The sequence below is a fragment of the Erpetoichthys calabaricus genome, chromosome 2, assembly GCF_900747795.2.
Source record: "Erpetoichthys calabaricus chromosome 2, fErpCal1.3, whole genome shotgun sequence".
Classification (NCBI taxonomy): domain Eukaryota; kingdom Metazoa; phylum Chordata; class Cladistia; order Polypteriformes; family Polypteridae; genus Erpetoichthys; species Erpetoichthys calabaricus.
In genome coordinates this window covers 35,695,641-35,712,493 of record NC_041395.2, presented here as the reverse complement: position 1 = coordinate 35,712,493, position 16,853 = coordinate 35,695,641, and the positions used below count along the sequence as shown (strand labels likewise).

General features: G+C 37.6%; 1 protein-coding gene across 1 annotated transcript in view; it reads left to right on the top strand.

Annotated features, from left to right (window-relative positions):
* The window catches only part of LOC114645753 (protein mono-ADP-ribosyltransferase PARP14-like), a 70,577-nt gene that overhangs the window by 9,037 nt on the left and 44,687 nt on the right, over positions 1-16,853 (top strand). The window contains exons 3-5 of the mRNA XM_028793582.2: positions 6,066-6,093; positions 12,108-14,203; positions 15,747-15,986. Coding sequence (XP_028649415.1) covers positions 6,066-6,093; positions 12,108-14,203; positions 15,747-15,986 — 2,364 coding nt within the window. The remainder of the gene's footprint in view (positions 1-6,065; positions 6,094-12,107; positions 14,204-15,746; positions 15,987-16,853) is intronic.

Here is a 16,853-nt window from a genome sequence, read left to right as displayed (position 1 = left end):
TCTACTCCCATCTCTGTCAGCTTGTCCCTGAGGAGCAGAGGTTGGATGGTGTTGAAGGCGCTAGAGAAGCCTAGAAACATAATTCTTACAGCACCACTGCCTATGTCCAAGTGGGAGAGTGATCTGTGTAGCATGTAGATGATGGCATCCTCCGCTCCCACCTTCTCCTGGTATGCGAATTGCAGAGGGTTGAGGGCGTGGCGTACCTGTGGCCTCAGGTGGTGAAGCAGCAGCCGCTCCAGAGCGACAGGCCGGAAGTCATTCAGCTCACTAGGACATGATACCTTTGGGACTGGGGTGATATAAGATGTTTTCCAAAGCCTCAGGACTCTCCCCTGTTCCAGGCTCAGGTTGAAGATGCGCTGTAGAAGACTCCCCAGCTCCAACGCACAGTCCTTCAGCAGTCGTGGCGATACTCCATCTGGAAAAACTGCTTTGTTGGCACGAAGTCTCTTCAGCTCTTTGCTCACCTGCTCTGCTGTAATTGTGGGTGGGGATGTCTCTCCTATGCTGGTATCAGCAGAAGGATGGGTGGAGGGTGTAGTACTCCAAGGTGAGAGTCGATTAGGGTGGTCAAACCTGTTAAAGAAGTTGTTCATTTGGTTTGCTCTCTCCACGTCTCTCTCGATGGTGGCATAATAAATATATAAAATATAAATATATAAAGATAATAAATATTTCTGAATTATTAGCTTAAGCATATTGTGGTTATCTATATTTGTGACTTAGATGAAGATCAGATCACATTCGATGACCAGTAAACGCAGAAAAAGTTATTTTCAAAAGAATCACATACGTTTTCATGACACTGTATCTGTTAACATCCAGCTTTAAGGTAATCTTATGCAAGCTAGAAACAGCAATCTGAAAATGCAGGTTACAAAGATCTTTGAGATACTCTAATCATCTTGTCCACAGTATACTTTTAGGGCTGCACTTTAGCATTCTTGTTCAAGATCAGCTAATGGGCTAGTCATTTTTACCTTTTGAATTCAAAGCTTTGTTTATTTTGTGACCACTAGGGGCTCTCCAGCTACCCAACACCCAACACAGCAGACAGGCACAAGTGTGGCACAAAACAACGCTTTTATTTCTCCCTGTGGAAAAGTCTTTCCAATTGTTTCCCACCTCCATACACAGTATAAAGCACCAAACACAAGTTCTATAACACAAGTCAGTTTCAATAAAGTATATTAAGTCAAGTTGTCTCTCCCAGACAGTTGCAACCTCCTTCTCCAGTCATTCTGGTAGGCTTCGTCCTCTTCCTCCCAACATTGGCTCCTTCAGTGAAGTGAGGCTGTCTCTTTTATGCTGCATCTGGGAGCACTTTGAGTAGCCCAGCAGCATTATCTGAAAGTACTCTCTGGTGTGGTGGAAGCCCAAAGTAGGGCTCTGCAGCTCCCCCTGGCAGCCCCCAGGGAACCCAACAGGGCTGTGCCACACTCCAACTCGGGAATCTGAGGCGGCATTGTAACCCGGGGTGTGCTGCCATCTAGTGCTCAGGCAGATGCAGTGCCTCCCGGCTGGGAAAGGGAACTGTCCGTCCATCACAATTTATAAGAGGCTCATGTAACATGACCTGGGGCCTCATGTATAACGCTGTGCGTAGAACTCACACTATAACATGGCGTAAGCACAAAAGCGGGATTGTGCGTACGCACAGAAAAATCCAGATGCAGGAATCTGTGCGCACGCAAAATTTCACGTTCTTCCACTACATAAATCACGATCAGAGTGAAAAGTAACGCACGTGCACGCACCTTCTGTCCCGCCCCAACTCCTCCCAGAATTACGCCTCTTTGAATATGCAAATCAATATAAATAGCCTTCTGTGAAAAGACAATGGGAAAAGCACAGGGGAAAATATAAGAATTTCAGCGAATACCAAGTGGAGGCAAAGGAAAAACGTACTATTTGTTGGTTTAAACAGTGGTATAATCAACAAAAGAAAGTTGATCGAGTGACAGAGTGTCGGAGAAACTCGAAAGATCAAATTCACAAAGTCACACAGTACCCGAAATAAAAAAGAAATCACATATCAAAGTCGGTGTGAAAAGGCGACTCGCAGCGGACCGTCTGAGTGTCATATGAAAGCTTATTAGGGTACAGACAAAAAAAATTGGCACACAGTGGGGAAAAAAGCACGAAATGTCAACTTTAATCTCGAAATTTCCACTTTAATCACGTAGTTTATTTTGCCATTAAAGTAGAACATCATAAACTTCATCTTAAAATCGTTTATTTTACTAGTTTCTCAAGTAGCACGTTAAATGCTTTGTTCTGTATTTGATCTTCTATGTGTGTGAATCACTACGTGCTTCCGTTCTTTCTCTTTCTCCGACAGGACACAGAATCCATTACATTCGAGATATTACAGCTCTCTAAATAATTAAAATACTGAGATGTATACTTGATATCATTTTCATGATGATAGCAATGAAAGCATGTTATTAAACATGGGAACACGGTGGCGCAGTGATTGTTCATATCTCACGCAAGAGGCTTGCTGCGCCATGTGCGACCTTCGATGAAATAATTTATTACAGAAGTACTGTCTCTTTCAAACGTACTTTTCTTTCTCCAAATACCCAATCGCCACACAATCAGCTCTGTAATAGACGTTAAGCCATCTGTAAGCTTAGAATGCCGATTCTTCAAAACTTTTAAGGAACATAGAAATATCTTCGTAGTACATGTTTAATTATTCTATCCGTCTATCATTCCAGTGTCGCGTCAGCACCAGCAATAATACAGCGCAAGGCAGGAGCTATCCGTGAACCAGCTATACGTTGCGGCACCGTGTCCTCACATGTTTAATTATTAACAATGCAGATTATTTAAATGAAGTTAAAATTTTATCTGTATACTATAAGCAACATATTTTGCTACATTTCATCTTAAAAATGATATTGTCATCATACGCGCTTTATAAAGTAGCGCAGGTTGTGCAATATTATAACTGTAGGGTAAGTTTACAGTGAGGTAATTGTACTTATAAGTACAAACAGTTCTACAAGGAGCACTTGATGGACTGATTGAGTGCGTTTATAGTTCTTGGGATGAAACTGATTCTGAAACACGAGGTCCGTACAGGAAAGGCTTTGACGCTTTTTGCTGTGGTTGAGGTAGTGTGTACTTGAAACTGTATACCGATAATTCTCTTTCCGATCAGCTGGTGCTGTGATTCACACTCAGATACAGTGATATAAATAATCCGAGTGGTGCAGTGAGAGTAATATGGAAAAAGATGATCTGCTGTGGCAACCCTTAACGGGAGCAGCAAAAAGAAGAACAAGATGCAGTGAGCGTAACAACGCTAAAGCAGTTATGGTATTTGGAATACTATGGCTATTCCCTGGACCATTATATTGCTGCAGGTTAATTACAATCAGATGCATTACACTAATAAACAATATGCAGTTAATTTCAGTGTATTTATAAAGCCGCGTCAGGAAAGTGGAGCTAAGAAAGAAAGGGTGATCACACAGGAACAGTAGCACTGCTTTGACACTGGGTGCCGCCAGTCTGCAAAACCGAGCGGAGAAATTGCGTACGCCAAGGTATGAGTTACCGTGGAAATGTGCGTGGCTTTACGCCAAGTTTAGGTTTTATACATCGCGATTTGAGCGTGGAAACATTCGTACGCAACATTTCTTTGCGTACGCACCGTTTATACATGAGGCCCCTGGAGAGCACTGCTGATCACTTGTGTCCATGTCTCAGTAGCATTGGCTTGGAATCATCAACTTTCTGTAAACCATATGTCACTGACCTATACATTATCAGTGTTACCCATGACTTGAAAAGCCTTTGGTGTTTAGCAAAGATATGAATGTTGTTTCCTGTCTTAAAATAGAAAACAAACTGGTAAATGTCAGAAATAATATTAATATAAAAATATTGATGGCTGCCTGGAAAGCCCTGTTTCTTTGTCCTTAGGCAAGATAGTTAAAATAACAGTGCTTTGGCCAATAACAGTATCACAACTGACCTTCTTATTTGATGGTTATGGATTTAATGATGTGGTTATAACTGTAAATTCGCAAATTTACACTTGTTTAAGCCTTTTTTTATTAATGGTAAACTCCCATTATGTTTTTTTTTGAGGAATCTGTTTTTTGTAGTTATTTTTATTAAATAAATTACTGCAATTTATTATAAAATATTTTCCATTATTTTTCACTGAATGGCACCGTTTTGTGCCATTATGATGGCAGTTGCTATTGTATGCTGAAGTTATTTTGTTGATGTTATCAGTGAGCCACTACACGAATTGACATATTGGATGCATCACCCTTGAAAGTTTGCAGATACTCAAAGAAAAACAACCTTCATGCACACATTATTATTTCTCTTTAGACTTCCTGTTTTATGACATTCTGTCTGCTTACGTTGATTCTTTAGCCCTATTCAGATGGCATAAGTTTTCAGGACATAAGTCTGTAAAGTCACTGTTGCCACACAATGTTGGTTATTTTAGTCAAAGACTCGCACAGGATAAGATAGGTCTGGAAAAATCACAAAGATAGGCGCATCTTCTATGGTTACAACATGTCATTACCTCAAAACAGCAATATGAGTTGTAGCTTACATATAATTAGATAGATACTTTATTAAATATATAGATACTTTATTATTAATTAGATAAACTATCAAGATGAACATCTAGATCTAGATGACTCAAGTGGGTTGTTTATCTACTGAGTCCTTTGATAAGAATTCTGTATTTGGAGCTCCTTTGTTTACAAACTCTTCCACTTTCCTGAAGTGTACAAGTTATTTCACTGCCTCTATTTTATCCATGAAAATTTCAGGGGAAACACTATTTACACAGGAAAAGACAGAAGTTTACAGAAATATTGATCAACATGGACTAGTTTAACCTGGGGTTGTTTTTTACTCCTCTTGGTGTAAAACTAAAAAATCGGGAGTGGACTCCCCTAGACTTTCTCGTATACTCAGATATAGGGATTTGTATTTGAGGAGTAAACTGCAGGACAATGATTAAATTTTTATATTATGTACATTAAAGAACCATGAACAACAAATCAAATTAATAATATATCACATTATATATTAACAATATATAATATATAACATTTATTATATAAGTAAAGTTGAAAAAAATTGGACTCTGCAGCTGCATGAATAAAAATGTAATGTACTACTTCCGGTTAACGGAAATAGCCCAAAAGTTGATAGAAATCTACATTTTGTACCTAATACTTATATGCAAAGTTTGGGTGACCTAAGTGAAAGTGTACTCAAGTTACCGTGTTAACATATACACACACACAGACATAATTCCAAAAATTTTATTTTTCGGTCTCAGGAAGGTCTAAAATGTCGAGATTCATCAAAATCTTGAAATGGAATTTTTGAAGGATTGCAATACTTTCCTTATTCTTCTTATATGAGAAAGTAAAAACTAATCCTTTCTAAAAAGAGCTTTAAATTGGTAGTTCAGCAGTAACAAAGGACTGATTTTGGGCTTCAGTTCATCCTTTATATTTTCTTTCCTTGTCACTCCTTTGAACTTGGAGGTGTTTCACATGAAAGGCTAACAGACACCATCTTGTATGTTCTAAGCAGCTTTAATTCTTAATGTTTAGCAAATAAAAGAGGTAGAGTGGGAGTGAGTGTTTGTACCATGTTGTGGAACTCTCTCTGTGTCATCTGCTTCGTGGCTGAAGAGGAAATAAAAAGGCACATGAAATGCTGTGCATCCACCAGATCATTCCACCATGTCCTCCGGGTCCCAAATCAGCCGCCCACATGGCCCAGAACTGCATGCCAAAAAATTTCATAGTATTTTTAAGCTTTATTTGAAAAACACTTTAAACAAGTAATATACATTTTCCCGATGTTTGTGACAGTTTGTTTTGGGTTTTTTTTCTTGGCATATAAGAATATTAATTGCTGCGTTGCACGTTTAAATGGAAAAACACTTTGAAAGACTGTCTATGTTTGTAAAACCTATCATTGGCCTTAAATTGTAAAACATTCATAATAAATGTCGCATTTTATTTTCCCAACAACACTAAAATTGTAATGTTGCTTTCCAGGAAATGCTTGCAAAGGAAGATAACTTCGGTAAGTGCTTTTTAATGATTGTGAATTTGAACCTCATCACTTGTACTTTAAGTCTGTTGTATTTGTCAGGGCTTAGATAATTGTTTTATTACATTATAAATGTTACCTGTTTAAAGAGACATTCTGTTTCATTTCTCTTCTTATTTTCCTTTCCTGTGTGTCATCTTTCTACTCTATTTTAGTTTCATTTACATTTTGTGAGTTTCTTCACATTATTACACACATTTGTGTTTCCTTTTCTCTTCGGGTTTTTATTTCAGTGTTTCCTTCTTCTGCACACACTTACTTTCAAAGTAGTTTTTAATCCTTTCATTTTAAACCCTGGTTAGGATAAAACTGAAGTGCAGTGGTAGCTCTGTGACTAAGGCTTGGTGCTGTTATCCAGAAGGTTGCTGGTTCAAATCCTGTTAATGCAAGAAGAAATCCTGCTCTGTTGGGCCCTTGAGCAAGGTCCTGTGCTCTGACCCCCAAAGGTCATGCGAAAAAACAATTTTTTCTTGGGATTTATAAAGTATATCAAATTAGGAAGGACGGATGAGCTTAAATTGCCCCACCTTTGTTAAGCACAGAGATATATGTATTGAATGATTATGTCCAAAGTTGGCCCCTACATTGCACCCAGTTCTGCCAAGATAGCTTTTGACTTCCTGCTACCCTGTACTAGAACCACATTCAAATGATGGATTTGATTTTCTCTATTTTGGAAACTATACTTATATACAATTTACTTTATTTACTTATATACAATTTTTTTATTCGACTGCATTATAGCTTAGTACCTTCAAGGATCCAGTATCCTGAGTTCAGCTTGAACCCCTTCATATAATCCCTGTGTGCATTCTGTACATTATGCCTTTGTCTGCATGGAATTTTCTGCATTAGTGGGCCTTGTGATGGATTGTTGCCTTGGTCATTGCTATTTCCTGACTTGTACTCAAGGCTACCAGCATAAACTTTCACTTTCACATGATCATGCTAAACTTTAAGAATATTGTAGTATACTTTTAGGATTTCTATCTATCTATCTATCTATCTATCTATCTATCTATCTATCTATCTATCTATCTATCTATCTATCTATCTATCTATCTATCTATCTATCTATCTATCTATCTATCTATCTATCTATCTATCTATCTATCTATCTATCTATCTATCTATCTATCTATCTATCTATCTATCTATCTATGGAGAATCCACTGCATTATGGAGAATCCACTGCATCCACTTAATAGTATCATCTCCAGACAGAAGAGCAGCTTCAGCGACAGACTGCTGTCACTGTCCTGCTCCACTGACAGATTGAGGAGATCGTTTCTCCCCCAAACTATGCGACTCTTTAATTCCACCCGGGGGGGGTAAACGTTAACATTCAACATTATACATAGTTATTGTCTGTTTTTCACCTGCATTATTATCATTCTTTAATTTAATATTATTTATTGTATCAGTATGCTGCTGCTGAAGAATGTGAATTTCCCATTGGGATTAATAAAGTATCTATCTATCTATCTATCTATCTATCTATCTATCTATCTATCTATCTATCTATCTATCTATCTATCTATCTATCTATCTATCTATCTATTATCTGAACAACACATATTTTAGCATGAAAATTGGTTTCCATATTTGCTCACAAGACCAAGCTTTAAAACAATTGCACTAGCTTTTCTTCATCGGACATTTCAGCCCTGTTGTGAATGCTGGATACACACGTTATGCCAAGGCTATGATGGATGCCAGATGATTTACTATATTGTTTTTTATTTTGAATACGTTTTTCTTTGGACTTATTTGTTTTTTTTTTCTTTTGATTTTTGAGGTATCAGAGTATCTTCCATCCATCCATTTTCCAACCCGCTGAATCCGAACACAGGGTCACGGGGTCTGCTGGAGCCAATCCCAGCCAACACAGGGCACAAGGCAGGAACCAATCCTGGGCAGGGTGCCAACCCACTGCAGGACACACACAAACACACCCACACACCAAGCACACACTAGGGCCAATTTAGAATCGCCAATCCACCTAACCTGCATGTCTTTGGACTGTGGGAGGAAACCGGAGCGCCCGGAGGAAACCCACGCAGACACGGGGAGAACATGCAAACTCCACGCAGGGAGGACCTGGGAAGCGAACCCGGGTCTCCTAACTGCGAGGCAGCAGTGCTACCCACTGCGCCACCGTGCCACCCTATCAGAGTATCTTTCTCTATAATAACTATGATATTTTGGCTTACGCTGATATTATTATCACCATATTATATATTTGAGTGTGATGCCATTATTTTTGTCATGGGTGGTGCTATTTTGTTTGATAGCTGCCACAACATGATGCACAGTTGCTTGAGAGGTGATAACCAGAAGTCATGCTGCATGATGTCATTGGCCAGGTGTTTTGTAAGCCAGTGCCACATGCTTCATGGTATCTGAACTTAAAGTTACAATAAAAAAATGCATTTTAGTGTGATTTATGATTGCAGATCTTTAGCAGTTTAAGTCAAGTCTATACTAACTTGGAGGCAGTATTTGTGATGAGATAGACTAGGAAATGAGACATAATCAAAAAAAGAACATAACTTTTGTTAACCAGATGTTCATACTGATCTTTCACCAAGCCCAAAATGAAACCCAGTCCCGAAAACAAAAAATATGTAGTAGCCAGAGAGACAACAAAGTCAAGAAACAAACACAAAGTATTTAAGAGGATTATCTGCAATCTCTGAATGAGACAGGAAAGTAATGTTGACCTTTTATCCGATTACAGAGCTGACGTCATGCACTGAGCATCTCAGGTTTATTACCCCAGTAACGCTACAAAAAAAGCTCCAAAACTGCAATGCCCATGAGGAACAAAGAAGGAATTAAAAATCATGCAAAATTACTTCATTAACATTAAAACTACAGCAAAATTTAAATCCCATCCTTAGGAAGGAAAACATAAGGAAGGAAACATACAGAAAAAATGCTTATATATAAATACTGAAAAAAAAAAAATAGACGACCAACTCTAGTCAAGTATACTGTCATGTGAAAATAATACAATGCAATTCTTAATCACTTGTCTCCTGAGAACAGTTGACAAAAATACAATACAAAAATAAATATATAAAAAGTGTATACAACATACAACATGTATAGAATATTTGTTCTTATGATTAACTCAAAAATCCTTACAACTTGTGGGTAGAAACTGTCCCAGAATCTACTTGTGGAAGAGACAATGTTCCGGTATTATTTAAAAGAAGGGAGAAGTTAGAAAAGCAGCAGGATGGCTGAAATCTTCAATAATTCTGTTTGCCATCTTAAGACAGCGACTGAAGTGTAAGTCCTAACGGGAAGGCAGCTGGTTGTCAATAACATTTTGTTCTCCCTTCACTACTCTCTGCAGTGCTTTATGTTCTTGAGCAAAAAAAAGTGCTCTACCAGGATGTGATACAGCCAGTGAGAATGGACTCTACTGTGATTGCGCAATGTCTTCAGCTTAGCAATTTATCTTCTTGTCCTTACTTTCACTTTTGAACATCTCAGTTCTTTTCACTGGAGGAGGAGGAGGTTGGAAGTACATTTCACTGGCAATATGTTTATATATAAATGTATATACAATATATGTTTATGTGGGTATTTTTTGTCATGTATATAGATTACAATGAAATTCTTACTTGAATGTGTTAATCAACACGCAATGCACCACCATTCTCCAGGGCCACAATTAGTGAAGATATGCATTGCTCTCCATAATGTTTGGGACAAAGACACATTTTTCCTTGATTTACCCCTCTGCTCGACGGTTTAAAATTATAAATCAAACAATCCAGATGTGATTAAAGTGCTCAATGCAAGCTTTTATTTAAGGGTATTTGCATTTATTTTCTACATGCCCCCCCCCATGAGGTTAGCAACATACCAATGGCAGGTATATTAGTGTTCATATTTAATACTTTATTGCATATCCCATTTATGCAATGACTTCTTGAAGCCTGCAATTCATAGTCATCACCATGTGCTGAGTATCTTCCCCAGTGATGCTCTGTCATACCACTAATTCTGTCATATTCATCTCCTGCTTGTTTCAGGGGCTTGTCCACTTAAGTTTTCTCTTCAGCATATGGACGTCATGTTCAATTGAATTGAAATCAGATGACCAGCTTAGCCATTCAAAGATTTTCAGTTTTTTAGCTTTGAAAAACTCCTGTGTTGCCTTAGCAGTATGTTTGGGATCATTATCTTGTTGTAGGATGAAGCACCGTCTATTGTGTTTGGATGCATTTACTGGAACTTGAGCAAATATGATGTTTTTGTACATCTCAGAATTCATTCTGGGCCTGCTGTCAGCAATTACATCATCAATTTAAAGAATTGTGCCAGTACCTGTGGCAACCATAAATGCCCAAGCCTGAACACCCAAACCACCATGTTTAACAGATGAGATGGTATGCTTTGGATCTTAGGCAGTTTCTTTTCATCTCCACACTTTGCTCTTGCTGTTACTCTAATATAGGTTCATCTTTGTCTTGTCAGTCCATAATGCCTTTTACCAGAATTCTGCAGGCTCTTTTAAGTACTTTATTATAAACTGTAATCTGGCCCTTCAATTTTTGTGGTTAATTAGTGGTTTGCATCATGTAGTGTAGCCACTGTTTATCTGTTCATGAAGTCTTTTGTAAATAGTTGTCTCTTACACATCCATATCTTCTTCCTTAAGATTGTTTTTGATCTGTTGGACAGGCCTTTGGGGCATTTTCTTTACCATAGTGAGGATTATTCTGTCATCAACAGTGGAGGTCTTCCTTGGCCTAGTAGTCCCATACAATAACTGAGTTCACCAGTACATTCGTTCTTCTTTATGATATTCCAGACACTTGATTAGGTAATACAGAGGTTTTACCAATGTCTCAAATGTTTTTAGTCTTGTTATTGGGCCTCATAATGGCTTCTTTGACTTTCATTGGCACAGCACTTGTCCTCATGTTGAACAATGACAACTATAAACTCCAAAAGGCAGAAGTAAGCTTAGTGTTAGAGTTGTCCAATTGTTTCAAATAATATGGTGTCCTAAAATGGGGGAACCATGTATAAAATGTTTTGTGATTTCTGCATGGTGTGAGCAAAATGTATGCAAATACCCTTAAATTAAAGTCTGCAATGTGCACTTTAATCATGTCTGAAATGTTTGACTTGTAATTTTAATCTCTGGAGCCAGAGGGATAAATCAAGGAAAAAATTTCTTTGTCCCAAACATTATGAAGGGCACTGTATATACTGTATTACTTCCAATGAAGGATATATTTCTTTTATATGTTTACAAACATAATATTAGGGTGCTTCTTAAATTCAAGGTATTTTATTTGTTATACGTAATATTTTTTGAAATCATACTTTTTTGGGTAAGATGTGCCCAGTGTAAATTCAAACACAAACAGGTGATTCTCCATGGATTATACAAAAGGGAAAAAGGGTTTAAGTATAGTGAGCCTCTGCTGGTATCAGAAGCAGCAGATTCTACCTGTTAAACAGAAGTCCACTGAAAAGAGGGGAAACTGTAACAGTAAATCTTAATATTCATACATTATGGTGCATTTAATTGCAATTCTTCAATTCAATTCAATTTCAATTCAATTTTATTTGTCATTCAGCAGAACATCCAAGATGTGCTGCAGAACGAAAATACGATGCACAAGACATTGATAAAAACACATAGTTAAAATCAGCCTACAATAAAATACTAAAATGCTTCATTTAAAAGACGAACGGCAGTAGGAAAAAAACTGTTTTTAAACCTGGTAGTTCTACAGGTCTTGTATATCTCAATTTTTTTTTCCTTCAAAACCTGCCTTTAAAAAGAGATTTCATCCTAAATTTGAGGGTGTCTTAAATGGGAAGCAGTAGATATCAATCACCAGATAATTCTATTAGTTATCACTTGCATAATATTAAAGGATTGTTAGTGCAATGTCCACAGAAATAGAAATATAGTTGACTATATATAATTCTTTTCTTTATGTTTTGTTTAGGAAAGTTTAAAGGTTCTGACACTTGCAGTCCTGTCAGTTCCACCAACAGAGAACACACAATGGTCCAAAAAGTAGACCCTTATCTTCGTCAATACCTCCAAGACTGTAAAGATATGGCTGATGAATTAAGTCAACAACTTTCACAGATACAATGCAGTGCACAGTTCTTGGCAGAAAGTGATAACACAGTATTGATTAAAATGAGCAATGGGGAAAAGAGTTGCTCTGAAAATGTCGAAAGAATATTTAAAAGTATGGCAGAGAAATACAAATGCCATTTTGAAATGGATCCTAGAAAACGACAGATTCTTATGAAAATGCCGCATCTTGTAAAAAAGCCTCTCCAAGTCTACAATGAACCTACCCAGAGAACCACAGTTATTGTTGGTCCAAATGCAGACATCTATGAACTTTTAACTGTAGTAGAAGGTGTGGCATCACAAGACAGGCAGGGAGAATCAATGAAAATTCAATTAAGGGTGTCCAAACCAAAGTACACCCTTCTTCAGGATTCATTTGAAAAGGCCATGGAAGGACAAATAAAGATAAGCTTTGATGGCAAGTCTGCTATGTACCTTGAAGGAACCCCAGATGCAGTAAAAAAGGGAGCATGTAAATTTCAAGAGCAATCAAAGAAAATCCTTGAGGAAACCATTGATGTAAAAAGTTTCTTGAAGACTTTCTTGAGATTGAAAAGCACCCAAGACACTCTGGCTACCTTACTCAGTTCTCAAGGTATTGCTGTAACCATGGATATTGACCTTGATGTGACATTTTTTGGACTTTCTATGGAAATGCTGGACAATGCTAAAAAGATATTACTTACAAAGCTATTGCAAGAAGAAGAAAATATACCAGAAAGCTTCAAAACAACTTCCAAACTGGAAAAACTGAAGATGTTTGTTCAAGAAACAGAAAATCAAATAAACACGGTGACTACAACAGTCAAAATTCAGGAGGTTGCCCAGTGGCAGAGAATTTGTGTGGCAGGCTTTACAGAAAATGTCAGATATGTAATTAAAACTCTCAAGGACTATTTTGAGGATAATGCCTTGAGAACACTAGAAGTTTCTTTACAGTTTCCTCAGGTAGCTAGTTGTTTTCATGACCTTCTAAATTATAAAGATCTGCAGTTTAATGGTGTTGAATTGCAAATTGTTGAAACGATTCCTCCTAAAGTCAACATTACAGGACCTCAACAGCTAGCATCTAGAGTTCAAAGATCCATTGAAAAAGCTTTGCGCTCAGTGATTGTAGAGGTTCTTGTCATCTCGAAGCCAGGGGCTTACAAGTACTTCAGTGAGTCTGGAAGCACATACCTTTCATTGTTCAGCAAAAATCACAAATGTGTGATTGAGCTTAAAGAAAGCACTAGCGTCAAAGAACTGAACTCTAGTGAAACACAAAGGGACTTATGTGGCTTTGAGCTGGAAACAGGCCTAGTGCTTTCACTCCGACAAGGTGATATAACTAAACAAAAAGTAGATGTTATTGTAAATGCAGCTAATGAGCTGTTAAGTCATGGTAAAGGTGTAGCTAGTGCCATTAGCAAAGCTGGAGGCTCTGAATTTCAAAAGGAATGCTCTGAACTGGTAAAACGCCAAGGGCAAATAAAGACTGGCACAGCGGTGCTGACAAATGCAGGGAAATTACCTTGTAAAGCGGTCATTCATGCTGTTGGTCCAAACTGGAATGACGAAAAGGATGTGAACAGAGTGAAACAGTTGCTTGGATCAGCCATTAAGGAGGCATTGGAAATTGCAGAGAAAAGGGGCTTTCAGACCATGGCTCTACCCTGTGTGTCCTGCGGAAGATATAAAGTGCCAATAGAAATTGGTGCAGAATGTGTTATTTCAACAGTGAGAAACTTTGCCATAATACCCCGTAAGGTGCGTTCAATAACAGTTGTTGATATCAACAGAGATACACTGGGGAAGTTCCAGGGTGCTTGCCATAAGCTTCTAGGAAAAGGAGGAGCTGCTTCAAATCAGAATTTCAAAGATGAAAAAGCATCAGATGTTCAAATGTCCACAGATGACGTTACAAAGTCAAACCTGCAAGTTGAAGTTGTTTTGGGAAGTCTGGAACACCAGAAGGTAAGTAAAAACATGCAAAGAGTATTTTTAAAGAGCTGGTGTCTACAGCACATATTTTGCACAAGTGGCTCTTATTTATGAATTGTTTTTGTCATGTTTATTGCGCTACTTTTCAAGATTCAATTTAATGGAATGCTATTTAAGTTATATGAATAGAAATATTCAGTTTGTAAGATTTGAAAGCTACATTATTGTTCTGCCACATTGCTAGTTCTTGTTGCTCAACTAAAGCTATGAATTTGAAACACATTGACTAATAACAAATGTTTATATAGAGTGCGTTTACATGCACACATAAAACCCAGATGAAGATGAACTGGTTAAGGAAGAAACCTGGTTTCTTAAAAAACAATGTTTACAAGCGCAGTCCACTTACGGAGTTCTCACTTGACAAAACGATCCAATGTCATTACAATAAGCTAAAAAAATCATTAAAATGATCGTCAGCTGCCATGAATCCAAAAACAAGCCCGAGTCCCTTGAGATTATGCTGCTGAGCTTAGCATCATACGTTCAGCTCACCAACATAAATGTAACAATTTCTGAAATAATGACACAGATTATTTCAACAAGGAGATGGAACAATGTGATCACCCGAGCAATGGCCTTAGGAAATTAATCTTTGTGAATGTTGATGCTGTTTTCTGCCCCTGGCTAAGATAATGAATAAAATAATCGCTTACAAGTTTGAATTTAATAGGTTGTCATATGTTAATATTATATAATATTTAAAAAATGGTAATGAAAAAATTTTGTGTTCAGAAGAATTACTTATGAATGCTTTGTAGTGAAAAGTCAAGCAAAATGACACTTTTTATTGGCTAACTAAAAAGATTACAATATGTAAGCTTTCGAGGCAACTCAGGCCCCTTCTTCAGACAAGATGTAATCATATTTTGTGCAGGAAATGACACCCTTATGATAAAGAGTAACCCAGTAGGTGACTTCAGCAAACAGTATCAGAGAGATCTGAAGTTGTGTATGCCACATAAACTGACCACCCTCTAATGGAATACGAGGAGTCAAAGTTTCTCTTTACTGGTGGTCTTATCTCTCTAAGAGTTACTCCTGGAAGGTTAAAAATAAAACATTTTAAACATAAACATGTGGGTGTATTGCTTTAGACTATTTCAATGTCAGTAATAGCAAATACAATGTTATTTTATTTTTTTATCTTTTGCTGGGAATCTATCCCAATATGGACATTTATCAGAGTGTGAAAAGAGACAAATTTGTAATGTGATCAAGAATATATAGACTTTAAACATTTAAATTGAAGCAAAGATTTTATTATTTGAAATATTTGACTCAACTATTAGTTTTTTATTATTCTACCTCATAAGGTAGATCATTACATAGCTTATGAACATCCTAATTCAGATTTTTTTTGTTTCCTGAAAACCTGCCAAACTGCAAATGTGTGATAATAAATGAATCCATTTATCTGCTGTCTTTATGCTTTTCTTTAGTAGGTTAATTTTTGATTTGTGACTGACTGATTTTGTAAGTATTTTGATGTTTTTTAATATTTGTATTCTGATAGGCAGATGCTTTGGTTGTTCCACTTCCACATACACTGGATATAAATGCCACCAAAGTTTCCAAGAATTTAATTGAACGAGCTGGAAAACAATTAACAACAAAATTTGATGAGTCAACCAAATCTGCAAAGTTTAGGCCTGGGGATGTGGTACCAGTACAGGAAGTACCAAACCTTGAATGCATCCAAGTCCTTTATTTAGTGTGCCTCAAATGGGATGGAGCTCAAGGGAAGGCTTTAGAGGTAAGCTTCTCATATTACAAAACTTGAAAAAAACATCTAATTAATAGCTGTACTGTATATTATAGCGCTGCTGTCCCACAGTTAGGAGACCCGAGTTCGCTTCCCAGGTCCTCCCTGCGTGGAGTTTGCATGTTCTCCCCGTGTCTGCGTGGGTTTCCTCCGGGTGCTCTGGTTTCCTCCCGCAGTCTAAAAACATGCAGGTTAGGTGCATTGGCGATTCTAAATTGTCCCTAGTGTGTGCTTGGTGTGTGTGTGTGGATGTGTGTGTGTGTGTGTGTGCACCCTGCGGTGGGCTGGCACCCTGCCTGGGGTTTGTTTCCTGCCTTGCGCCCTGTGTTGGCTGGGATTGGCTCCAGCAGACCCCCGTGACCCTGTAGTTAGAATATAGTGGGTTGGATAATGGACGGATTGATGAATGGATGGGTGGACTGTATATCATAAGGATTTATTATCCTGCAATGCTGTAATAACAAAAGCAGGTTAGTAATGTATACCAATGTAGATTCTGATTTATCCCAGATGCTAAGTTATAAAGCTCTTGTCTTGGCAGAATATTTTAAAAAGGGACATTTTTATATCAATTTTCATGCCTGATTAGTGAACAAAAGTTGTTCACCCTTTTTCTATCATTCTTTGAATACAGTATTATCTTATTTACACATGTCAAAGTTATCCTAAGAAAGCTGTGACTAAAATATTATCTCTATTTGTGTCAAGTGTCTTTAAGAACTCTACCTCACCCTTTAGCTGCAAGACCATGCACTGAACACTTCTTAATCAATTAATTGTCTGTCCAGAGCAGGGATATCCAACTCCTGTCCTGGGGCTTCATTTATAAAGCATAAATATTCACAAAAAGGAGATTGA